The 26,483-nt window shown below is 41.2% G+C and overlaps 2 protein-coding genes across 9 annotated transcripts in view; one reads left to right on the forward strand and one right to left on the reverse strand.

Annotated features, from left to right (window-relative positions):
- The window catches only part of LOC104930679 (ankyrin repeat and SAM domain-containing protein 1A), a 76,634-nt gene extending 59,073 nt beyond the window's left edge, over positions 1 to 17,561 (reverse strand). The window contains exons 1-5 of one of the 8 annotated variants that reach the window (XR_003462207.1): positions 16,615 to 17,561; positions 8,881 to 8,937; positions 6,936 to 7,016; positions 6,570 to 6,726; positions 5,570 to 5,632 (exon numbers count right to left, since the gene is read on the reverse strand). Coding sequence is in view for 7 of the 8 variants with exons in the window: in XM_019257982.2 (XP_019113527.1) it covers positions 5,570 to 5,632; positions 6,570 to 6,726; positions 6,936 to 7,016; positions 8,881 to 8,937; positions 16,615 to 16,793 (537 nt within the window). In the remaining variant the exon portion in view is untranslated. The remainder of the gene's footprint in view (positions 1 to 5,569; positions 5,633 to 6,569; positions 6,727 to 6,935; positions 7,017 to 8,880; positions 8,938 to 16,614) is intronic. The other 7 variants (XM_019257982.2, XM_019257984.2, XM_019257981.2 and 4 more) reach the window with 7 other exon arrangements.
- A 1,319-nt stretch (positions 17,562 to 18,880) lies between these two features.
- taf11 (TAF11 RNA polymerase II, TATA box binding protein (TBP)-associated factor) lies at positions 18,881 to 26,209 on the forward strand. Its single transcript, XM_010752724.3, has 6 exons — positions 18,881 to 19,127; positions 19,226 to 19,412; positions 23,211 to 23,341; positions 23,434 to 23,521; positions 23,615 to 23,711; positions 25,556 to 26,209. The coding sequence occupies exons 2-6, from the start codon at positions 19,242 to 19,244 to the stop codon at positions 25,684 to 25,686; spliced, it is 618 nt and encodes a 205-aa protein (XP_010751026.1). The 5' UTR covers positions 18,881 to 19,127; positions 19,226 to 19,241; the 3' UTR covers positions 25,687 to 26,209.
- Positions 26,210 to 26,483: the final 274 nt, after the last annotated feature.

Raw genomic sequence — 26,483 nt, forward strand, 5'->3', positions numbered from 1 at the left:
CCAATCCAACGCATCAGACAAACAAGCAAAAATGCAATTTTGTCAATTACACAAGCGCCTCCTAGTGGACAAATGACACCAAATTTTTATTGGCACAACTTTGGGCGGGTCTCGATGCACGTGACCAATTTGGTCCTTCGGAAGTCAAAGAGTGTGCCGAGATATGAGCAAACGTCCTGTTTGGCGGCGTGCCGCCAACACGCGATGGCTAACAGGAAAAGTTGGCATCAACTATCAAGGGGGCCACCCACTGTATCTGTGGATATGACAATTTCATTTCAAATACAAACACTTCAGGATATATGAGCAAAAACAATGTTTTGCTAATTATGGCGCCCCCTAGAGACGTTATGACACCAATTTGTTTCCTGCACTGGGACACAGCTCGAAGCCTGCATGCAATTTGGTTTTGTTTCGCCAAGCGTTCCTGAGATTTGAGCTGACATCGAAATTGGCGCCTTCGCCGCTGATTTCGATTGGCTTGCGCACACAAACAACGTCGAAATTGAGAAATCCGACTATAACTTTTGTGCGTATTGGGCCGGAATATCTCTGTGCCGATTTCGTGAGATCCGGCAAAATTTGCGACCGCTGAAAATTTAGTTTCACTTTTGACTTTTTCCAATATGGCGCAAAATCTATCATGGCGCATTATGACGTCAAGGGTGCATTGAACCCCTAGGATCCAAGGATTCCAACGATACCTTGTTTTTAAAATCGCGCTTACGGTTCATGAGTTACATGCACAATGTACCTTGAACTTTGACCCGTTGGTGGCGCTATACTGTGTTTACTGGCAACATGTAACTGGTGACATTACACATATGACTGTCCTTAGTCAATGTGCCAAATTTGACAACTTTTTACCATACGGTTTCTATGGGCTTCCATAGACTCCCATGGGAAGAAATAATAAAAAATAATATAATTAAAGCGGCAAGCAGCGATGGTCGGGCCCTCGCATATGCGCACGTCGAAATGTGCGCATGTGGAAATGGCCACACCGTTTCCCCCAAAATTAATCTTTGGATAAAAGTTTTGGTAATTATAGCGCCCCCTAGAGACGAAATGACACCATATTTGTTTCCTGGACTGGGGTCAGCGCCTCGAAGCATGACATCAAATTTGGTTCCGTTTCGCTGGAAGCGTTCCTGAGATATGAGCTCACATGCAATTTTGTTCATTACACGCCCTCCTCGTGGACAAATGAGTTGAAATTATTTCTCAGATGTCAGTCCAAGCCTTGACAACACCATGCTTAGTTTGAGGTGGATATGGTCAAATTGTCCCGAGCTGGACGTCATCTCGTAAAAGTGGTCTTTTTTGTCCCACTAGGAGGCGCTAGAAAATCAAGAATATTTTTGTGGAAATGTATTCTAGGCCAGACTACCGTTGTAATATGAGAAGTTTTGTGAAGATTGGAGCATTTTTCACAAAGTTACAGCACTTGCGAAATGGGGAATTTCGTGGCCCCGCCCCTCTGACATAGTAAATCAAAAAGTTATGATTTGATAACTTTTCATTGTCAAAGCCTCATAAACCCGGCAGCAAGTTTCAAGAAAATCGGACGAAGCCCTAGAGTAGTTCATTCAATACGACCCCTTCTCAACAGTTCGAAACACAGAAAATGGTGATTTTCATGCTTAAATATGTCACTTCCTGTTAATTTTACAAATTGCTCTCAAAGACTTTTTTGTAGGTCTTGTGATGCCCCCTAACTCAGCTGAGTTTCATAACTCGGTGTTCAAAACTGTGGCGGGGCTGCTTCAAAGAAAATTCAAGGGGCGCATAGGAGCGATTTTGCCCCTCTCCCCTCATTAATTATGCAGCCGAATTTGCATAATACTGCTGTTAACAATCACAACAAGTTTCAGACAGCTCTGACAAAGTATATGATAGCGCACCTTTTGCCCGAAATCAGCCCAAAAGTCAATGGAGTCTTGTTTTTTTGTGCAGCGTCCACTTTGACGCACCGTCACGGCCACCCCTTTATGAAAAGTTGAAATATTTCTCAGATGTCAAGTCCAAGGCCTTGACAACATCCCACACCTAGTTTGAGGTGGATATGAACATATTGTCCGAGCTGCACGCCATCTCGTAAAAGTGGTCTTTTTTGTCGTCACTAGGAGGGCGCTATGAAAATCACCGAATATTTTTGTGAAATGTATTTTAGGCCAGACTGCCATTAATATTCAAAGTTTGGTGAAGATTGGAGAATTTTTCACAAGTTATAGCACTTGAAATTTTATGGCAAAATGGAGAATTTCGTGGCCCGCCCCTCTGACATAGTACATCAAAAATGTATGATTTGATAACTTTTCACGTCAAAGCCCATGAATCAATGTGCCAAGTTTCAAAGGATCGGACGAAAGCCCGGAGGAGAGTTCATCAAATACGACCCCGGAAATGACCAAAAAATCACAAAAACATGAACTTGATGCCAAAAATGGCCGCGTACCTTTACCAAAACCCGGGTCCCAGAGACTTTTTGGTGCGTCTCGGTATGTTTCATCACCCTCCAATCTCATCCGCGTGGATGAAACCGTGTCCGGGGGCTCCTCCGACAACCGAAACCTAGGTGGGCGCGGCGAGCATTTCTGTACGCGCGTGCGCGAGACACCCAAAATACAAGAATTTTACGCCCGACTTGGGGGGGTACGCAAATTTTCATGAGTTTTTGGGATATAAGCCTTGAAAAAGGCAATTCATTTGGTGGAAGAAGAATAATAAAAAAAAAAAAAAAAAAAATATATAAACATTTGAAATACAATAGGGCTTCGCACGTTTCGTGCTGCCGGGCCCAATAATAAAAAGAAAACGTAGAAAAACAATGGTTCCCGCAGCTTCGCTGCAATGGACCCCAATAAGAAAAAAAGTAGAAACACAATGGGTTCCCGCAGCTTCGCTCATGGACCCCAATAAGAAGAAACGTAGAAACACAATGGGTTCCCGCAGCTCGCGCATGGACCCCAATAATAAAGAAAACGTAGAAACACAATGGGTTCCGCGCAGCTCGCTGCATGGACCCCAAAACGTAGAAACACAATGGGTTCCCGCAGCTTCGCTGCATGGACCCCAATAAGAAAAAGTAGAAACACAATGGTTCCCGCGCTTCGCTGCATGGACCCCAAAAAGAAGAAAGAAAAGGTAGAAACACAATAGGTTATGACCCCAAATATAATAAGAAAAGGTGAAACACATGGGTTCCCGCAGCTTCGCTGCATGGACCAAAAAAAAGAGAAGAAAAGGTAGAAACACAATAGGTTATGGACCCCAAAATAATAATAGAAAGAGAACACATGGATTCCCGCAGCTTTGCTGCAGGACCCCAATAAGAAAAGGTAGAAACACAATGGGTTTCCCGCAGCTTTGCTGCATGGACCCCACAAGAAAAGGTAGAAAAACATGGGTTCCCGCAGCTTCGCTGCATGGACCCCAAAAAGAAAGGTAGAAACAATGGGTTCCCGCACCTTCGCTGCATGGACCCAATAAGAAAAGGTAGAAACACAATGGGTTTCCCGCAAGAAAAGGTAGAAAAACAATGGGTTCCCGCAGCTTCGCTGCATGGACCCCAATAATAATAATAATAATAAGAAAAGGCCGCAGCTTCGCTGCATGGACCCCAGTAAGAAAAGGTAGAAAAACAATGGGTTCCCAGAGCTTCGCTGCATGGACCCCAATAATAATAATAAGAAAAGGTAGAAACACAATGGGTTCCCGCAGCTTCGCTGCATGGACCCCAATTACTAGCCCTGGAAACTTACAGTAACATGTAGTACTGAACACAACTTAAATCATCCCTGAGGAAGGTGACAGTAAAATTAGAGGGCCTCTATTAAACAATTTCCCGCAGAAATGTTGAGAGTGACGAGTGTGCAGAGCATGTTTATTTAGACACAGGAGCAGATAGCGATGACGCGCTAGCAATTAACATTAGCATGTTAGCAATCAGCATGTATTTAATTCTTAGTGGCTAATGATAATTGCTAGCGCGTCAACGCTGCTGCAGGTTTTGAAGGTGGTATCTTAGTGAACTCGTAGAGCTGCTGAACTTAAATGTAGCACCGCAGAGTTTACACTGAGCGTCTTTGTCATCATTGCTTAGTTTGAAATGCTCCATACTCCACTCCGGGTCTGTCGCCGCGTTACGTTCAGGTACGTTCGGTGTGGCCTAGATTAAGCAATGGCGCCCTCAACTGGCGACACCATGACATTTCACTGAAAAAACTTCTGTGGAAAATGGCCCCAGATTCAGTTAACCCGATTAATTCAATTTAATCGATTAAATTCTTTTCGACGATTAACTGTTTACATCCCTAGTGTTCACTATCGTAATGATGCATTATGCAGAAAATACAAATAACGGCAATGCAATGAGTTTTGCATGTTTCAAGTCACAAACCAAAGTGCAATCCCGAGTGGGGCATGAATGTGCATACCAAATGTCACAGTAACCCATCGATACTATTGTCCAGACATTTTACTCAAAACCACAAATGCCGACCTTGTGATAGCACTACAGAAAAAGTCAGAAAAGTCAGAGAGGTTCATCCTCTGGAGACCATGAATGCAGTTCAGTCTGGACTGAAGTGGTGGACTAACTCACACCGCCATTCCTAGATCCACGCTGCCAGCATAGTTTAAACGAAAAACTAAATTGGCCTCCTATGGCTGTTGACTAAATCAATAGAATTGTAATTATGAAACTACAAGTCAGAAAATGTGCTAAAAGCAAAGACTTCTGGGAATCAGATATTGTAACAAAGACTGAGGAAGACTGAAGACTCAAACTGAAACTATCAGTATGGTTAATGCTTGCATGTGTGTTATGATAAACTAATACTATACATGATATACATCAGATTGGATTGTAACTTGCATTTACCACGTGTCATTTTTATTATAGCGGACATTATTCATGTGATTGAGAAAAAATAATAAATTCATCATTTAGTTAATTGCACCACTACACGTTTCATCTATTTGACACTCAATTTGCAACAATACACAACTCACCAGTATCTAGTAGCCAATATTACAGGCAAATGGTAGCTGTAGCTTTAATTGATAGTGTGGGTTTATATCAGTCAATATTTCCACTACTGCTGGCTGTGTGGTGCCAAGTGCACAGCTTCAGGCTGCATATTTTTTAGTTTTCATTTCAAATTGGCTCAATTTTAAACACCCAGACTCACAAATCACCTTCAGTGGCATTTTAGTGAAAGTAAAAAAGCAGAGTTCATTCCTGACCCTGATCAAAAGGCTGGTACAACAGTATTGTAGCATGTAGCAAATAAGATTACCTTCTGGTGTTGGGTGGTATGTCTTAAATGTGAAACATAACATCTGAATAAAGTTGGAGATCACAAGCGAATATGAGTAGCAAGCCAGAAGACAGGGATCTACAGATCTGTCAGGGAAATTAAAAGCCTCTCCATGTCTCTGCAGCAGATTGGCCCTGCGGGCAGCAGCAGCAGCAAACCAAACCCAAGCACAGCAAGCCAACACAGCAGGAAAGCAAAGAAGCACTTCAAAAGGAAATGTTGTTTTAGCAGCACTGTGTACACACCTTGGCATTAATATAGGGGTCAAAGGGCCCACAGCGTTTGAACTCTTTATGGTCTACAGAGCTCTGTGAGGGAGAAGAAGAAGATAGGCCAATGGTTTTGGTTCAGACAAGCAATGAACAAATGAATGATCATCACAAATGAGTCAAACTAAATAAAAGAGGAGAGAAAAAAAATTAGAGTTGAGTTAATGAACAATCAGATATCATGAACAGACAGCGGGGAAATGACACAAAATGACTTTTTGTTGTTGTATCATTGATTTAAATTTTGTGGTTTGGATTTTTATTTGTGGAGCTCATAATGGGTCATTTCTCCTCATCCCAAAACAGGACAGACCAGAGACGCCGCCGGTCTGGGAGGCCGTCTGTGCAGAAAGCAAACAAACTAAAATATGAAAACACATGAGTTAAAATGGTTAGGGCAAAACAAGCAAAACTTCTCACACTAGCACACACACGGCTGTCAAAGCACTTCAAAGTATCACAGTAGAAGTCAGACTCACAATGCACTGTTAATGATGTTAATGAACTCTGCTTACAATTCATTTTGCCCAGATGGGGTACAGAGCATGCCATGCTGAAGTAGAATTAAAAATATCTTCACGTGGTATTTCTCTGCTAAAAATGACCTTGTTACCAAGTGGAAAAATGATCGACTTCCTATGGCTTCTGACTAAACCATTAGAAATGTGATTACGAAACTACTGGAGGTCAGCAAATGTGCTGAAAAGCAAAGTGTTCTTTGGGTTATTATCTAAATTTACTTGACTTAATTTAAAAGAGGAACAAAAAAAAGAGCTACTGCTGAGGTTCTAATACATTTTCTGCAGACACAGACTTACATCTTCTTTTTAAAACTCTGAACAGATTGAGGAACAAATCGGTTTAGTACTGACGTCATTTCACAGTGATTTTTTCATCCGGGGTGGGAAATGTTTGAAGAGAAACACAGAGAACGAAATGCAACACAAGCGCATGGCAAGCAAATGCAACGTCAGACCTGCTCGTTGAGTTTGGGGTGTGAAGGTCCTTGGTGAATAAGCAGTTTGACAATATGTTCATCTCCCTTCCACGCAGCCAGGTGGAGAGGGTAGCAGCCCTTGTTGTCGGCGATGTTTGTCAAGGCCTCGTTTCGTAGCAGCGCCTCCACCACCTCGCTGCACATGTCAAGGAAGAAGAAGAAAAAACACGGGTATAAACCACACTAATAAATAAACACAGCGTTAGCATACAGCCAATCAATATCTTTATGTTCCCAGAGGGACATTTAGACCGTGAGAGCAGACGTCATTTAATGGAGAGGAGCTGAAATAGGCTCCAACAGAGACGCTTCTCCCCCCAGAGTTATTCATCATCACTGATGTACCTGTGTCCATTAAGGGCGGCGTGGTGGAGAGGGGTGTATCCAGTGCTGTCCACACAATTCACATTGGGGCCCCTCCAGATACTGTTAAGAAAAGAAAGGACTGTTAGGCACAAAACACACAGCAAACAAACACTAGCCTGTGAAGACTCTCTGTGGGTGTGACTGATTCTGCTTTGATTGCTATCTCAGGGCCCCAGACACTGTCTCCAACAAAACAACACCACCTACACACAGGTGGGGGGTTGAACATTTGTTCATTTATTTAGTCTCTCTCTCTCTGTAGACAGGAATGAAGAAGCACATGGCAGAAGCAGCAGCAGCATCAAACCAAAAAAAAAAGGAAGGAAAAGGAAACACTATCACCACAGAGCAGCCGCTAAGATGAGGTAATTAAGTCTCATTTACAGTAACTCCATGCAACCTCAGCCTGGTTATTCTAGGCCACGTCCTGAAGTAAAATAGGCTTTTGTAATGGAGCGTACGCAACAAAAGCTGTCCGGATGGTGCCAAACTGCACTGAGGAGGGCAAAGGGTAAAAGGTAGGCTAGCATCAGCCGAGCCGCTCTCATTCACTCGAGCTGAACTCAGCTGTCAGCTCAGATTGGTTTGTTTCTTTTAATTTGCAAAGAGCACCGTGGTGAGGAGGGAAGAGAGTGATGGTAGAGGGGGCGGCGGCGAAGAGGGATGTGTGGAGTAATTTAAAAAGCTAAAGGATGTCTGGTGAGAGACAGAGAGTGCCAGAGACTGGATGTGAGGCTCTCTGAAAGACCTTAACACATCCTAAATAAATCATGTGACGAGGAAATCCCAGCACTAGTGAACCAAATATCTGAGACCGGAGTCATCTGGCAGACAGAAAGGGAATGGGAGCAAAACCGCTGGGCCTCACAGAGAATCAATCATGAATGGGACAGAAAATTAAATAAGTAAAGACTTTTTTTTTAAACTATTTACTTATCTTTTGATATATTATAGAAAACCAACGCAAACTGCTGATTTGACAGTAGGATGGATTCATAAATTATGGCTTGGATTTTGATGCAAGCAAGTCATTGCTATGACTAAAGCCTCTGGAGAAAACTCCAGCAGTGCAGGCTACTACTCACGAATCTTTTCAGTGTGGGGAAAAACATCACAACAATCAGCTCCAGGAGTTGCGCACACTCACGGACGCAATGTGAATTGATCCGTGATAGTGTGTAGAAGGTGCAGCAGGAGGATGCTCAGCCTCCTCCTATCAGGCCTCTGTTGCTACAGTGTGACTTTGCTTCACAGACACACACACGGCCCGGTTTTGTCGCAGTAACCCTAACCCCCCCCGCAATTACTCAGTCAGAACCGTCTCATTAAATAAGTGTCTTGGAGGGCTCTATGGCCTTGCAGAACAATGGGCCTGACAGAGCACAGACACACAGGGATGTACCACTCCACTAGTCATCATAACCTATGCCCTTTATTTCTTACAGCGGGCCTTCTGGGTCAGTCACGTCAGGCACCCATGAAGACGTGGAACATCAAAAGCAGGACAGGGCGTGCCGGGAGGACATACTTGAGTGTGAAAATGTGCTGGGAGGAAATTCTGGAAATTTATAAAAATTCTGTTAGAGAGTGGGGGGAGGGGAGTATGATTATGTCAGCTCTTAAGGCATCACACACACACCCTTAATCTCGATCCCTCCAAAACCGGTAACCAAATTTGCAGTTGAGACTACAGCAGCGCGGTCTTGTGCGTTGCCGTTCGACACATCAAAAGGGGGGAAAACTCAGACAGAAGCAGACCTCCAGTAGCTGTCCTAGATAAAGAGTTATGTAATGGCTTACAGCAAAAAAGCCCCCATAAACAAATTAACATAAACATGAACAGAGCAGCCACTATGACCGGAGAAAAAATTCAGGCATAGGATACCAGAGCAAAAGAAGGCATGCCACGGGTTTGGGTACATACGTGAATGTATGGCCACCCAAGGCTTCCGTAGTTTTCCACTTGCATTGTTGAACATTTCTGTAGAAGACGAAACTTCAGCTGAAGTTCAGCTGCATCATGAGACACATTGCAAAAGTTCAGAGTAAAAGTTCAAAGTTCAAATCAAAATCATCTGCCCGCAGAGGGGACACTCATTACATTTTTCACTGTCGCTGTATTTACATCTGCTATAAGCAGTGGCTGGATGCGGTGGCAGCTTTAAGTGCAGTGCAAGTGTTACGTCCTCTGAGCATTTTGGCAGCATGGCACTCAAGGGCATGAGTCAGAGTGGTGCTCCACAATCCACTTCATCCTCTTTACTACAGCTCACAACCAACCTAACCAAGGGATGGGCTTTAAAGGCCTATAACGGGGCAAAACAGAGTTGATTTGGTTTGGGGCGGGGGGGCACATTCATGCGAACTGACTGAGGAATTCCTGTTCGAAAGGCTGAGCTAATCCTAATTTCCCTGAGGGAATATCAGCAGGATGAAGCCAGAGTTTGAAAAAGATTCTGGGGGAGCTGTAATTCTGTGATGTACAAAGCCTGGCTAGTACGAGAGGAGGAAGGATAATAACGTTTTTGCCTCTTTTTATGTATTCTCCCTGCATTAGTCCATTGACGTTAGTCACACATGCTGATGGCATTTTAAAATGACAGTCATTTCCAAAATATGAGGTCCAAAATGTCGCATAGGACAGTAATTAAATGCGTAAAATAGACAACATGGGAGTTTGGTCTTCGGTCTTCTTGACTCCTGTAGCAAGAGACTGAACTATAAACTCAGTTAAGTTAATCAATGCATTTGAATCTATCTATCGATTAAAATCAAGTTTGTATTGATAATTTGATCCATATTCACTCATCTCTGCCAGACAGCTAAGCAGATAGAAAAGAGCAGGGATGAATTGTACGATAATAATTAAAATATGATAGTTATTCTGATCAGGATAAGCCAGATTTACTAGTTGTGTTGCCTTTCCCAAGTTAAGTATTTCCAGTGGGGCTAAAAGTCTTGATTATATGTTTACGTGTTTATTTAAGTAGCCTAGGGAATGGACAAGCCAAATTTCAGCTCTCGGGTTTAAGCAAATAAGAACCCAGGTGAGTGTGAACCCGGTGTCAAATAAACAGATTTGTCCCCCAGCCTATTAGCAGTATGACCACACTGCCAGGGATTAGTCTAGCCCAGGGCACTGAGCCCAGCAGTGACTGGTGTATGTCAGCCACCGTCAGGGAAATTGGGCTTAATTATGCATACTGCTGGCGGGTGCTGAAACCAGATGCCCTGCAGCCAAACGGCCAAACTGAGCATCTTCCCCCTCAGCGGAGAGAGACCGAAGTACCTGCCAGAGTCCTCCATGCCTGCTGAGGGATACTCTCGCTGACTTAATAAGCTAAAATCTCTGGCAAGATACCATGCTGGGACCAAAGGACTACAACTGTAACTAGAAAGGCACTCAAATCTCTGCCAAGGCCAACAGTCCAGTCTTCTATGATATTCAAATCTGCAAGTACAACCACCATATACAGTATATCTGTATTACAGATATTATTGTGTGTCTGCCCCGTGATTTAATGGGCTCTTCCTTGTATCATGTTACACCCTTCCACCAAGTTTCATGAAAATCAGGTCAATCCAGCTGACAGACCGAAATCATAACCTCCTTGGTGAGAAGTGCGTACTACTTATAAAAGGTTGTTACAAACTATATTAAAAGGATGATGCATATCCTGTATTATTCTAAAACAGATTACGCAACAAACTGTGATACAGCTATGACAAATTCTATGACTGACGTATAACTATTTCACAATGTCAATGTCATCTGACTGTTTATTATTAGGTTTTTTAGGGTTTTTTTTCCTAGAACTCCTCATGATCCTGAATTTCATTTAGGTGACGCAATAGTTACATAAAACAAGAAAAACAGTCGTTTGTGTGGCTGTATTTACACAACTGAGTGCTACCAACAGCATGTTAACATGCTCACAATGACAATGCTAACGCACTTGATGTTCAATAGGTATGTTTATGACGTTTGCCACGTTAGTTTAGCATGCTACCGTTTGCTAATTAGCACTAAACATGAAGTACAATTGAGGCTGATGGGGAGGGTCATTAGCTTGTGTTTGGGCTGGACAAAGTCAAATGTTGATCTGCTGGGGAGCCTAAAGGCAAAGTCATTGAATCAAGTTATTACAATTCATCCTGAAGGGGACCAGTCTGAACCAAATGTCGTGGCAAATCCATCAAACAGTCAAACAATTTCACCAAAAACCCCAAAAGTCAACATGGTGCTGCTAGACGTATCCTCTGGGGACCATGAATATCTGTACTTTCCTGTTAATCCATCAAATACTTGTTGTGGTATCGGTCCAGATTAAAAGCAGTGGACTGACTTACATTTCCATCCATAGAGACATACTGCCAATGTGGCTACACCTTTTTTAAAAGAGGCGTATGACAAACATTTAAACCAGGTTACCAGAACATATTAATCTTGTTTTATTGCTTTGGTAGACAGCCCTAATTAAAAAAGGAACAGAAAATATTGAAATGAAGACGACAATATTGGAGCTAATTTGCCAAATTCGGTTGTAGCGCGCAGCCTTAACAAAGCCTAATTGAGTCTTCATGGCTCATAAACACAGCACAGTGAGCATTTCACAGAGTGACTGTGTTGCAGCGGGAGGTGTGAATAAACTGTGTGTGCCCACAGACTATGATCAGAGCAGACCAATGGGCTCAAGCAGAATCAAAATGATGGGCATGGAAAGCAGCGGTGACAGGCTGAAAAGGTGAGATGAATATAGAAGGAGGAGAAGAAAAGACACCCGACGTGGCAAGAAAGGACAGAAAACACATTCAATCACAGTCCTTGTCTTCCAACAAGCTGCCATTTCCCACACTGACTTCACAGCAGATGCTACAGCATGACTACACCGAACTGCCCTGTTTCACACAGGGCATCCCCCCCAACAACAGTAAACTGATGCTCGATTTCAACTAAAATCTTGCCCAGATGGATGGGCAGTTATTTACAGTTATGCTGACAACCCACTTCTGGAAATAGCACACAAGTTCTGTATGACCTAGTTTGCAGAGCTGAAGGTTTTTTGGAAAACACTCCTCAGGTTGTTCACAAAATTAAATCAGCAAACTCATTCTTCAACTTTAATGACCATTTGTAAGGTTGTTAAGTTTTTTTAGCAGCTATCAAACTTATGTCACACCCAAATCATGATGTGCTGCCGCATGTGGCAGAAAGCAGGCGTGTTTCACAGTTTTAGTTTGTTGCCAGTCTGCTTAGTCATTCACTTCAGAGCACTTTGCTCTGTTTCTTTTATATGGTTTGCTCAAATATCAAAGCAAACAGCAATGAAGCTGTCTAGAATCTGGGCTAATTTGTTTCCTGTGTGAACATATTGAGGGCAGTGCCATTACTCTGGCTCCAAGTATAACATGTTTGATGTCTAGAAGCTTGGAGGGGAGCTTGGCGTGGACCCAGCAGGTGGGCAAGTAGACTGCTGAGAGAGGCAGAGTGGAGAGAAAGGAAGATGCCGGCCAGCAGGCCAGACAGATGAAAATGTCTGCGATGTGGGGGTCCGCTAAGAGCCAGCGAGCTAACACACACGTGTAGGCCTGCACATGTCTCTAAAAGGGGTGGGCCTGACATCTCTGGGTCATTGTGGTCCAACAAATGGGTTTAAAAACAGACACCACAGCACAGTCTCAGCAACCCTTATCTTGTCCATTTGTTATTACAAGCTTTTTCAGTGAGCGGGGGGAAACGGAGCTCACATAAACGTGCACACAAAGGACTCGGTGTGTGTGTGTGTGTGTGTGTGTGTGTGTGTGTGTGTGTGTGTTGCAGTTCTGCTTAATCAACACATAGGCAACTTTCTGTTTCTTCTAATACAGGAAGCACAGAAAGGAGTTATCTATGACAGTTACTAGACCGCCTCAAACACACACACACATATGTGGAATTCATCACTGCTACTAAGTCCCATCCCGCCTGCTTTCTCAGACTACACAAACACGAGCCGTAAACATAACGTGCAGGGCATCCCAAACTCAGATACTCCTGGAATGCTAACATGCTGGTGTTGGATTTCCCAGCTACCACTGCTCCCTCTTGGGTTGAACCAGCTACAGTTTCTTTCAGTTTAGAGGTCAGCAATTGACGAAATGTGACTGCCAGGACCTGCTGTTTGCCCAGCCTGTAGCTACCTTCGAAGTGATCTGAAGCTCTTGCCGGTACTGTAAAAAAAAAAAAAGAAAAAGTGATAGAAACAGGCTTGTTAATGCTGTCTGTCTGCACAAACAGCAGGCAGTGAGACAGTTTACACCAACGTTGATACCTACTATGAAATCCAGCTAAAGACTGAGATTGTCAGATTCCCGCTGTGAGCCTGTCATCTGCAGATGCACCATCCCAAGTCCTACAGTGCACCTTCACACTCAGTGAATTCTACATGTGCAAAAGATCCTAATAACAGAGTAGCTCCAGGGATATTTTGTTTTTTTGTTTAAAAAAAAAAAAAAGACAGTATGTGCTAGTTCTTGCAGCAGACATTTTCTCAGCTGACAGCGTGAGTCTGCTCGGGATGAGCCAGAAATTGAGGATGTAATGGGATGGAGTGATCTGGAGTTGTGCCTGTGCCTCTTAAAATGCTAACCAAGTCATCAGACTGATAGAAATGCTTTCCCCACCAGCACCAAGAGAAAGGAATAACATCTTATAGAAGACGTATACATTCAATGCGGCTGGATTTATCACTGAATACTGAAAAAAAAAATACACCTTACAGGAAACATGAGAGTAGGATACTCTAAATAGGTGGTCCAATTCAATCCAAATGACAGCTCAATTTTCTTTGTAAAAACTAAAAAAGTAAAGAAAAGGCCCAGACTGGGACTGATATGAATATGAAAAGCCATCATTCTATGCTTTGTCAGCGGGACAAAGGACATGGCTGTGAAGCTGGGAGACGAGCCCTCATCTGGCAAAGCTCTCAGAGCGTCTGTCCAGAACTCCATGCATTCCTCTGTTAATTTCCCCTTCGTGGGCAGGCACTCTCTCTGCCAGGGCCTTGTCTTACCTCCGGTCTAACCACAGCAGCTGCCTGTGTTTGGACAACCCCGGCCAGGAAGTGCTAGTAAAGAGCTCTTCCTGTAGACCTTTGGGATCAAAACAGGTCATGGGGGGTCCTTAGCAAAAACTACAGTATGGAATAGAAACACGGCACATGCATTCACTAAAATAAGCCCTAAAATAGACACCTAAACAATCGGTATCAACACATCAAGCTCACAAAAAACTTGCATGGTGGCACTATTATTAAGGTAACGCCGTGACCTTTCTACTAGAAGAAGCCCTGCCCATTCTGGTGTTAATGGAGCGCCACTGAACAAATGTTTGGGGCGGCAGCAGTGTTAAACGAGTCGGGGGCAGAGTCTGTCCCATGGCAACCGCTGGGATGCAGCCTCCTGGGAAAGCAGACATTCCGCAAAGCGGAGCTGTACAACTGCCTGGTTACAAAAAAAACTTTGCAAGTCTTGACATGCACCCCATTCCAAAGCAAGAACGCCAAAAATCTAGTGAAAACACACACACACACACACACAAACAGCACACCTTCAAGGAACAGTAACCAAAGCTGATGAGATCATTCATCTCCGTAAGCGTGCGGTTTAATCTATACAATAAACAGGTAGTTTGTTATTGCCTGCCTCTGTATAGGACGCATATCCTGCTACAGCAGCAGGAGACAACTCTAATTAAATGACTGATTAGGGCTACAGACTAAAATTACACAGATGTTTTATTGGAAGTTTTAATGTGCTTGTAATAAAGTGGAGTGTGGCAGGAGTGTGGATAACTGTTGGTTGTAATGTGTAACATGTAGAGAAGGAGAAAATAGCTCCCGATCCTACAGATGAAATCTTCCTTGACAGGATTACAGGCCTACACTTTCTAACAATGGATGATGAATATGTTACAAAGCGATCCTCGTAAAAGAAAAAGCCTGTGCCGCTGTAGCAATCTACCGTGATGTCTTTAATACGTATTGACATTTTGTTTATGTAAACTAAATCAAATGTCATAAACAATAGCCGTTTACAGTTAATTAATTCATTTCCTGCAAAGTCTAGCCAATAATTTCCCAGAGCTCTCTTTGCCAAACACTGATTGCTCAAGTCAGAATAGATGACACAATGGGCTCTTCAGTCCACCCACAGATCTGTGAGGGAAAGAAAAAAGACTGAGCCAGTCTTGACTGCATGACATCTCTGAATTGGATTTCCGATTAGAAGGGTTTAATGTAATTACCTTGAGTACATTGTGCAGTCTGCTCTAAGTAACACAGCGATGCATCACCTCCAGCTTTGCCGTATAACACTTGCCCCTCAGAAGAAGAAGGCGGCTGATACGTGGCTCCCGGGGGAGCTGTATTGTGTTTTGATTGACAGACTTTCACCTGCGTTTGCTCACTATTAGAGCCACATGTAAGGCTTTTGACATGCAACACTCAAGCCTGAGCATAACTTTTATCTTAACAAGTCGACAACCTAGCCTACATTTCACTTCTATCTGTGGGCAGATGCCTAGATAAAAAGCCTAGTCTTAAGGAGGAGGCTCTTATCAACAACACAGCTGTTTACCTTAGTAGGTCTCGGCCTCTCTGAGCTATGAATGCTTTATGAAACTGCATCATATCTGAGGAACAAAATGAAAGTGAGAACTTATCCGATATATCATATTGCATCTTGTTATTTAATACTACCAAGCAGCCCTCACCTGCAAGTCAAAAAGGGGGGTGCTACGTTAGGAGAAAGCCTGGCTGAGCTGCCTCTTCATAACACTGGGAGGAACTGGATGTGATCTTTGGTTATCACAAACTGTCACCAAGGAGGTAGGATCTTTCATTTGAGGCTGAATGTGTCCTGTTCTGTGGACTGGCACCTCATATCGGTTTTAATCAGAGCATCTGAGATTGACTGCTACAGTATGGGCACAGGTGACATCTGGGAGGAAGGATGACAGGTATAGTTTGCTTTCTTATCTCGATATTAAAGCTCATAACTAAAAAGTATCAGTGACAAGCAGAAACCTCAGGGGAGCAGCTTCTAACCTTGCATGTTTTTGTCTTTTACAAACACATCAAACGTTCTTCTCACCAGGGGACTTGTGACCCACTGATAGAGATGAAATATTCCAAGCTTACATGTAAACATCTGAAGTAATAATAATCTCAGGCTAAAATCATGATGCTTAAATATTTGATTCTGGCTCTGACAACTGGCTCTCTACTTCACCTTCACCAGCCGGGGTGCAGGTCTAGACTGCATGCACGCAGGCAATTAATAATAGATCTGTGTTAGTTTTTTTAAGAGACCCCTGTGTTGTTTTTGTTGCAGATTTCTGTAGGTAAGTTGCACAATTACCTAGCAGGCCGTTTAGGCACATTACAGTAAGAGCTGGCCAGGGACACACACAAGAGCTGAGAGCTAACAAAGAAGCATGCCACTGCTTCTGCGCTGCACTGGTTTAGGTTGTTTGTTGGGTAATGCCAAAAAATAAAAACTACCTGAAAATGTTTCAAATAATGTGCTGCAAGCTTGAAGAGGACATGGTCACACAATATCTGGTTGGCTGTCTTCCATTCAGTCATATCCGCCTCTTCTTCCCTTTTCCAGACCCTACCTGAGCAGACTGGAGAGCGGATGAGAGGAGGCGCCGTGCCCGCCGCTGTTGCCGTATCCACCAGTACCAGACGACCCGCTGCCAGTGCCGGCGGACTGTCGCTTCCCGGATAAAAGCTTCTCCACTGCGGCTAGGTTTCCCGTCCGCGCCGCTTCCAGAAGTTCCTGCTCCTTCCCCATCGCGGATCCCAGAAAAACACGGAGGAGGCGCGGGGAAGAGAAGAAAAAGGGGGGCTTGGTTGCGGGAGTAGAATTCCTCTGCGATTCCCCCACCTTTTATTATTATTATTTTTGTTACCCTCCCAACCTTAAGTTATTCCTCAGTGCTGGTAGTGGCAAGGAAACAAAAGCTCCCTCCGCCGCTGGATCCGTCCGATCCACGATCCACGGTGCCGCCGCCGCTGCTCAAGGGGGGGGAAAGTTTGGTTCAGCAGCACGGTACCACCATCGACCAAACTTCCTCTGACCAGTCCTCTGAGCCTCGTCCGTCACTTCCTCGAAACTACCCCTTCTTTCTGCATCTCCAATCCAAAAACCTTCAGACACACACACACATGCTCCCCAACCCCGCCGCCCTAGCCGCTTCCTAGAAGGGGTGGATGGGAATAAGCATGATGGCGCCTGCGCTCTGGAGAGCTGTCTAACAGGGCAGAGACGCAGGGATTACACCCATCCAGCTGTTTAAACATCAGTTTTACTGTCACACCTAGTCCACAACAAATTCCCTAACCTAACTCTTATCTACTCTCTGTTATTAGTCACCTATTTATATATTATACACTTGACTGTAGTTGATAGAAACTTGAACTGAGACTACCGACAACAACAACAACAACAACAACAAGGAAGCGACAGGAATTTGTGTCAGATTCCCTCATGACTGTGAACAGGAACATTTCATAACTTTATCAGGTGACACAGTCAGTGGGTAAGACTTAAAGCAAACAGCAGAGCTGACTGACTAAACTGTTATTTAAACACAGTTTGCAACTTGTGTCTTAAGAGTTCAATCACATCACTTTAAAAAAAACAGTTGTTCTTAATAGTTATAGCAACAAAAATACACTGCAAATGTCTTTTTTAATGCTAGCTGCTGATATTCTTGAATTCTTTTGTGCAATACTGTGAAACGCCAGTCACTTTACCCTGTGTGCAGTCACTTTACTCAACTTTAATCAGCCACTTTGTGCAATATCCATGTGTACACGTCACTTTACTCTTACTATAAATGTTTTTGGTTATAGTATGCTCATCTCTGATATATATATCATATATTTATACAGTGACACTTCCCAATACTTGCAAATACACTTTTTATGAATACCCCTTGTATTTTTGTATAGCATTTAGCATTGAATTTGTATTTATATTGTGTGTTTTTTTTTATCTTGTCTTATTATACCTATATTAGGACCAGCACCTTGTTGAACCCCCCTGTAATTTCGTTGTGCTTACAGAATGTCTGTTGTACAATGACAATAATATGGGGTGCCGTTTGTTAAGCGGCTCGCACTGAAAATAACAGCAACATTTTGTCACATTTAGCTTCAAACAATGTTTAAAAAACTGGTTTGAATTTTTGAGAGTCACTGTATTTGCACATTTAGAACAATATTTGTCAACTTAGAGATATTTTAAATATTTAAATCCAAATGTTAAATGTTACACCTAAATGTTAAATCTAAATTCTAAATCTAAATGTTAAATCTAAATGTTAAATCTCAATCTAAATGTTAAATCTAAGTGTTAAATCTAAATCTAAATGTTAAATCTAAATTCTAAATCTAAATGTTAAATCTAAATGTTAAATCTAAATCTAAATGTTAAATCTAAATGTTAAATCTCAATCTAAATGTTAAATCTAAGTGTTAAATCTAAATGTTAAATCTAAATCATACAATAAAAGCTTTCTATTCTATTCTACATATTTTTCATATTCTATTTTAGCATGTTTTATATTTTTATGTCTTTTATTTTTAGCTACAATTTTATAGTACTGTATGCTGTATTGTAGTTTAGTGCTCTTAATGCTGAGCTGATCTCTTGTTCAACACATTTCACTTTAACTCGCCAGGTAGGCCTATGTGCACACACGAGGACAGGTGATGTTGTTACTGACATTTTTAATCCGGTTTTAGCTGTTCATCACAGAGACGGCCTGTTGTTGACCTGCACATGACAAATAAACCTTGAAAAACTTGAAACTAGAGTGTTCGTGTAATATTGTGTGTTTTGTTGTTAGCGAGCAGTTTGTCAATAAAGTTCAAAACAGGAACCGGAAACCGGATTACCATTATGCTATCAGTACGCCGTATTGTGATGCTAGCACTCCTCTTCATCTCGTAGAAGTTGGTTAAATTTAGTTATTCGTAAATGTAAAATAATCTCAGCGTTGTCTGTTAGCTGCCTTGCGGGCTAACGTGAATTACTAGTTAAACTAACGTTAGTTAGTTATCTTAGCTCCAACGTTAGCGTGGCTGTTTGTTTTGTTGACGGCTAGCTGCAGCAGAGAAGGTTTGTGCACGTGTGCTGTTTATTTAGGCTGTTAAAGATAATAACGTTACCTAGTCTTAGTCAAACTGTTAATTAACTAGCTATTGATGATATTACAGAAGCTGTCAGGTGATTATGGCCGACCCTGCGCGGATCAAAGCTGAGGGTACACCCGAGAGAGCGGCGTCTGCTAACGAGGAGCATCCTAAATCAGAGGTGACTGAAGACGTGGCGTCCACAGCGAAACCTACAGATGAAAACAAAGAGGCGTTGTCACAAGATCAGCCCAAACAGGAGCTTAAATCCGTAAGTCTGCGAGCTGCTTTTCTCTAAACATCATTTAATTCATTTCATGGGACCATGTACAGTATTAAACATAAACATAAGCGATTACATTTTTTGTACTTGCACCAGCTCCTTTTCATCTGCAGTCCCTTCGGCAGACACATTACAGCACAATAACAAACAGTACAAAGCAAAAAACACACAGGACACATAATACAAAATACAAAGTTACACACAATAGCACATAACATACAGCCACAATGTCAGTGGCTACAGAGCTGAGTATCCTTTAGCAGACTTTTTTTTTTTTTTTTTTTTTTAGAACTTTTTATTTATTCACACAATTTTAACACATGAAGATGTACATAAAATTATATTAATCCTCAGTTACAGTCATTCAAATCAACATCATTGCATACCCATATATATATATATACCCCCACAATACCTTTTCCCAGCAGCCTTTACGCTGATACATATAGTGTTCCATGAAATACTCCTGCTACATCCCTTATAGTCATATAATGCAGATAATTCCCTTAACAATCACAAACATTGATCGTTACTGAGATAAGAAAAAGAATTAAACTAATTTTACAATAATAATAATAGACATCCAAAATAACTTCACTCCAAAAATTAACAGAAATTAAAATGAAAAAGAAAAAGAAAAGAGGTGCTTAGTGTTCTGATATCATCTTTGTTATTGGTTCCCATCTTCTTTCAAATTTTCCCAGTTTCAGTTGCAATCTTGCTGTAGTTTTTTCCATAGTAAATACCTTCTTTACTCTGTCTCTCCACTGCGTTATATTGGGGGGTTGGGGTTTCAACCAAGAGGTTGTGATCATTTTCCTTGCTATCAGAAGCAAGACTTTCATCAAGTAGTTGTGTTTTCTGTCAGCTAAATCCTCAGGTATTATACCCAGTATGTATAGGCTTAGCTCAAAGCGTGTATCTATACCCAGAACTTTCTTTATTTCTTGTTGTATAGATTTCCAGAAATTTAGCAGTTTTGGGCAATCCCAAAATATATGAGTGAAATCACCCACTTTCCCACAACCCCTCCAACACAAATCAGATGTATTACTAAACTTTGAGGTAATAGAAGGGGTGTTAAAATAACGCATCCTTACCTTCCAGTCAAACTCCCTCCATGTTGGACTGTTGGTTAATTTATGTCCAGATCTGAATGTTTCCTCCCAATCATCGTCTGTTATTATTATGTTAGCTTCCAATTCCCACCTCTCTTTGACATCCATATTATTAACACTTAATTCATATTGTATTGCTTTGTACAATTTTGAAATAAGCCCTTTCTTTGATTCTCCCTCTGAATATGACATAAGCAATTTTTCAACTTTGGTCGGTTCTTTGCATATTTTTTCCCACTCACTATGTTTCTGGAGATAGTGTCTTAGTTGCAAATATTTATAAAAATCAGTATTCGGTAAGTTAAATTCCCGTTTGAGTTGGTCAAATGATTTCAAAATCTGCCCCTTAAAAATTTGTCCTATAAATATTAACCCTGTTTTTGTCCATTTCTCGAATCCCGTGTCCATTGTACATGGTACAAAATCTGGGTTTTGAGCAATTTTTGTTGCTCTGCTCACAGAGCTTGATATATTTAATTTCTTTTGTATTGTCGACCATACTTTCATTGTTCCGATAATGCATTCATTTTGAATCTTAAATTTGTTTTGCATCATCTTAGACATAAATGGTAATGATTCCAAATGCATCTTTGGACAAGCCCTTTGTTCCATCTCCACCCATATTGTATCTTTATCTTTAGTCATCCATAATATGACCGCTCTAAGTTGAGCCGCCCAATAATAGTTCTTTAGATTTGGAAGATTTAAACCTCCCTTATCTTTGGAGGCTAGGAGTGTTTTATATTTAATTCGTGCTTTCTTGTTTTGCCATAAAAACTTTGCTATACATTTGTCCAACATAGTAAAGGTGGAGCCAGGGACCATAATTGGTAGAGATTGAAATAAGAATAATAACCTTGGCAAGATATTCATTCTTATTATTTCCACCCTCCCAATGAGAGTCAGGGGTAAAATCTCCCATCTATCCATATCCTTCTTAATTTCCTTTATTAATTTCCCATAATTTGCATCATACAACTGTGAAACGTGGTGTAATAATTACACCCAAATATCTGAACCCCCTGTCCGTCCATTTAAAATCAACCTTTTCTTTCAGCTCTGCTGGGCAATTACCTGCGACCATCATAGCAGCTGATTTGCTTTCGTTGGTCAGATAGCCTGAGAGTTCTCCATATTCTTTGAGATTTTCCAAGAGAGCTGGTACCGATAGGGATGGGTTGCTCAGAAGTACAAGTAAATCGTCCGCGAATAAAGATACTTTATGTTCCACCCCTCCTTCATCCCTTATTCCCAATATTTGAGTGTTTTGCCTTATTGCTTCAGCCAGTGGCTCAATACTTACGGCGAACAATAGTGGACTCAAACAATCCCCTTGTCTCACTCCTCTCTTGAGGAAGAAAAAAATCAGAGCAACAGCCATTAACCCTGATCCGTGATTTCGGGTCTTTGTAAATTGTTTTAACCCATTCTATAAAATCCTGGGGAAACCCAAATGCCGATAGTGTCTGATATAGAAAGCTCCATTTCACTCTATCAAAGGCCTTCTGGGCATCTAAACTAAGCATCATAGAGGATGTAGATTTATATTTTGTGTTTGAAATTAAATTTAGTATTCTTCTAATGTTGTTTGCTCCCTGCCTACCTGGGATGAATCCAGTTTGATCTGTTTTAATTAATTTAGATATATGTCTCTGCATCCGTTTTTAGCAGACTTTTTAAATTTGGTTTTAAATGTACTGATGGAACTGCAGCTCTTTATATCGTCAGGTAGGGCATCCCACTGTGAGTTGTGGCTTTACACAGAGAAGGCTGATTGCCAAAATGCAGAGCGACGAAATGGTACGGTACAATCTCTGGAGGAGAGCTGACTGAGCGAGTATACACCAAGTCACGTAGCGGAGGAGGTGCCGAACCATTTAAAATTTTATAAACAAGGCACAAATTTGAAAAGAATCTAAAATTCTCAAAGCTCAGTAAATTGTATTTTTCCAGTACCCTACAGTGATGGAGTGGTGGTCAAATTATAGACCAGTCGGCCATACCAAAGTTTTCTCAACAGTTATTAGCTTTATGTCCTTTGACATTATTGTTACTATAGACCTTTTGTTTTCACTGCAGGTGTTTCCAGTGATACTTATTAAGGTCCCATACCATTCAGGTCAAACAGAGTCAGGGCTCTGCTGCCATAAATAGAACTAGACCTTAATTCGTGTCATTGGAAACACCTGTGTTGAATCTGCTTAATGTCAAAATTACTTCTTTTCTTTACCAGAAGTATTGAATTTAAAAAAAACAACAACATTGTTTATATTTTGAGAAAGATATACAAATATTCTCTACAACCCCTTATTTTCCATTTAATAAAAGCTAAATGTTACCTAAAAAATCAGTGATTAAGAATTTGATTTTGAAAGTAAGTGTGTCATTACTCAGGTGTTCTAACCAGCAGCCATAAACACTCCAGTAGGAATAGTTTGTTTCAGCACTTGGATCACTTTGTGTACATCAAACAATAATAATCCATTATAGTGCTGAATAATAACATTAAGATCATTGGAAATGAAATGTGTCAGAGACATACAAGAAAAATATTTCATTTGATCAGACAAGAGCATTTAAGTGACCGTCTTTGTGATGTTTGTACTTTTACAAAGGGCAAGTCGTTTTTTTTTAGTGGCTCTAAACAAACCTTTCTTTCGCCCTGAAGGAAATGGCAGCTGGAGATGATGAGGAAGAAGGAACGTCCGGCCAGCCTTCTTCCAAAAGACTGAAGATGGAGCCGGAGAAGAAGAAGGAGAAGCGCCACAAGGTCGATGAGGATGAAATCCAAAAGATGCAGTAAGACTGAGATTTCTATCAGAAAATATTCAAATCCTAAACCGAAGTCTCATCCCAGTAAACCTCTAGCCTGTTCTTCTTGTGTCTTACAGGGTTTTGGTGTCGTCGTTTTCTGAAGAGCAGCTGAATCGATACGAGATGTACAGACGCTCTGCCTTCCCTAAGGCTGCTATTAAGAGGGTAAGCATTTATAAACAGTGACCGTGTTTTAAATCTCTGAAATTACTTTACTTTTGGCTTGAAGTCCTGTTTTGTTTTTTGTTTTCATTCTAGCTGATCCAGTCCATAACCGGATCATCAGTGTCCCAGAATGTAGTGATTGCCATGTCTGGTATATCCAAAGTTTTTGCTGGGGAAATTGTTGAAGAAGGTGAGTGGCAAACTTACAAAAACAGACCAAATAAACAAGAGTAAATTCTATTTTTATTTGTACTTATTTGTAAACCCTGCCAGTCTCCTCCTGCACTTTCAACCAGTATCATCCTCTCAGCTATCTGACATGGTCTTGCATATGAATTCCACCTACTGCCCTTGTGATATTTTATCGGCACACCTGTTAAAGGAGGCTTTTGTAATGATCTGTCCACTTATTTTAGACATAATCAATAGCTCCTTAACAAATGGAGCTATTGACCCTTCGTGTTTTAAACATGCAATTGTGCAACCTCTGCTAAAAAAAACAAGCCTAGACTCCAGTGATATGAATAATTTTAGCCCCATTTCTAAATTACCATTTTTTTCTAAGCTTTTAAAAAAAGTTGTCTTCACCCAGGTTTCTTCTTACCTAAACACTTTTAACATCCTTGACAAATTTCAATCTGGTTTTAGAGCTCTACATAGTACAGAATCAGCCTTGCTTAAAGTACACAATGACATTCTCCTTTCTGTTGACTTTGGTTCTTCGGCTATTTTAGTTCTTCTCGACCTCACCGCAGCATTTGAAACAGTTGATCATGTCATTCTCTTAAAACGTCTGGAGGCCGAAGTTGGGCTACAGGGGACAGTCCTAAAATGGCTTAGCTCCTATTTAAATAACAGAACATTTGCTGTTGAAATTGGAAGCTGTTCCTCGTCCCCTGCTCCTATTAAATGCAGCATTCCTCAAGGCTCAGTTTTAGGTCCTCTTCTATTTTCCCTCTACATGCTTCCACTTGGCTCCATTTTTCAAAAACACAATATTCCTTACCATTGTTACGCAGATGATACACAGCTCTACCTACCGGTCACACCCAATAGCACCTGCTCCCTACAAAATCTTTTTAACTGTTTAAATGACGTAAAATGCCGGATGGCGAGGAACTTTTTACAACAATGACAATAAAACGGAAGTAATTATCTTTGGTCCACCTGATTCTGTCACCGCTCTCAGCAATGCACTCAGTCCCCTAGCTCCTAATTACCATAACGTGGTTAGGAATCTGGGTGTCCTCTTTGACAGTCCCCTAAGTTTTAACAGTCAGGTCAGTAATGTTAAGGGTAGTTTTTATCAGCTCAGAACCATCGCCAAACTCAAGCCGTTTCTATCTCAGAAGGATCTGGAGACAGTCATCAATGCTTTTATTACTTCCTGGTTAGATTATTGCAATTCCCTCTACATAGGGCTAACTGACTCCACCCTTTCTAGACTCCAAATGGTGCAAAATGCTGCTGCAAGACTTTTAACTGGTTCAAAAAAGAGACACCACATCACCCCAATCCTGGCACACTTACACTGGTTGCCAGTGAAATTTAGAGTTGATTTTAAGACTCTATTATTTGTTTACAAAGCCCTAAATGGTTTAGCTCTGCAATATATTTCCGATCTCTTGGTTCCATACTCTGCCGCCAGATCTCTCCGGTCATCATCACATCAGCTCCTCTGTCCCCCATTCGCGCCTAAAAACTAAAGGCGACCGTGCCTTCTCTGTTGCTGGCCCCAAGCTCTGGAATAGCCTACCCCATAACAAAGTCCTGCCCCACTATTGACACTTTCAAATCCAGTTTAAAATCTTACCTCTATGGTCTTGCTTTTAGCTCAGTCTGAGGCTGCACTATTAATGATTTTGTCTACTTTGTTATTCATTTTCTTTTGTTGTTTTTCATAACATTATTGTTTTTATCCTTGCGATCCGCTCTGTCTGTAAAGCACTTTGGGTCAACTTCTGTTGTTTTTAAATGTGCTATATAAATAAAATTGACTTGATTTGACTAAATAGTTTGTCTCTGTCCTTGCAGCATTGGACGTTTGTGAGAAGTGGGGAGATACACCGCCGCTTCAGCCCAAGCATATGAGGGAAGCAGTGAGGAGGTTGAAGAGCAGAAATCAGATTCCCAACTCCAAATACAAGCATATCCTCTTTCACTGAGGACACGGACAGATAAAAAGTGGTGCTACAGCATGTGGAAAACTTGTCATGAAGCCTCTGCAGCCAGCGAGACACTGGTTATCATCTACTAACTAACCAGACTCAGTGTTAGTGACTGTAGTTTAAGAGAGGTCAATGCCCTGACCTTCCATTCACAACATGCAGTTCAAATGGTGTGAAAACATATTCATGTATTATGGTTGTAAATACAGTCTGTATGTTTTATACTTGCATTCTTGTTCTTAAGTTAGTTTAAAGAACCAGTAAACTCTGGAGAAAAGCTTTTTTGGGTTGAAAATGTGTGGTATTTTAAGTTAAAATTAGCAAAACGTCTATCTTTTTTTGTTCTTTTCTAACCATACAAGCATTTTGATTGATATTTCTAAAACATTTGGATCCTTTTTTGCAAATTATTAAATCCCTAGTTGATCACATTACTCATTTTTGTCTTATCTTGTCTTTATCTTATCTCAGGATAGATTTATTGTGTTTGACAATACTAAAATAAAGAACTACGTTTCAAGTTTTGGTTGGAAATATGTAGACTTTTTATTGAGGTTAAAGAATAAACTGGATCGCACTACTAAAATACCTGGAGTGAGACTTAAACGTACAAGTTTTCTGTATATTTTATAACAGAAAAAAACATTGATGCAGTAGATCTTGAGTGTTGGATGAAAACTAAAAAGGAACAACTTAAATGTGTTCAGCAATTAATCATTTATTCTTTCACTTTTCAAATATTTTCCACATACTAGCTTTGGTTCACAGAACCAATTTTATATTAGTCTCAATGA

The sequence above is a fragment of the Larimichthys crocea genome, unplaced genomic scaffold (assembly GCF_000972845.2).
Source record: "Larimichthys crocea isolate SSNF unplaced genomic scaffold, L_crocea_2.0 scaffold97, whole genome shotgun sequence".
NCBI classification, from domain to species: domain Eukaryota; kingdom Metazoa; phylum Chordata; class Actinopteri; family Sciaenidae; genus Larimichthys; species Larimichthys crocea.

Coding starts and splice junctions, on each gene's coding strand:
- taf11 (XM_010752724.3), top strand. CDS start 19,242: ATGGCCGACCCTGCGCGGATCAAAGCTGAGGGTACACCCGAGAGAGCG. Junction 19,413..23,210: donor CCAAACAGGAGCTTAAATCC/GTAAGTCTGCGA, acceptor TTCGCCCTGAAG/GAAATGGCAGCTGGAGATGA. Junction 23,712..25,555: donor TGGGGAAATTGTTGAAGAAG/GTGAGTGGCAAA, acceptor CTGTCCTTGCAG/CATTGGACGTTTGTGAGAAG.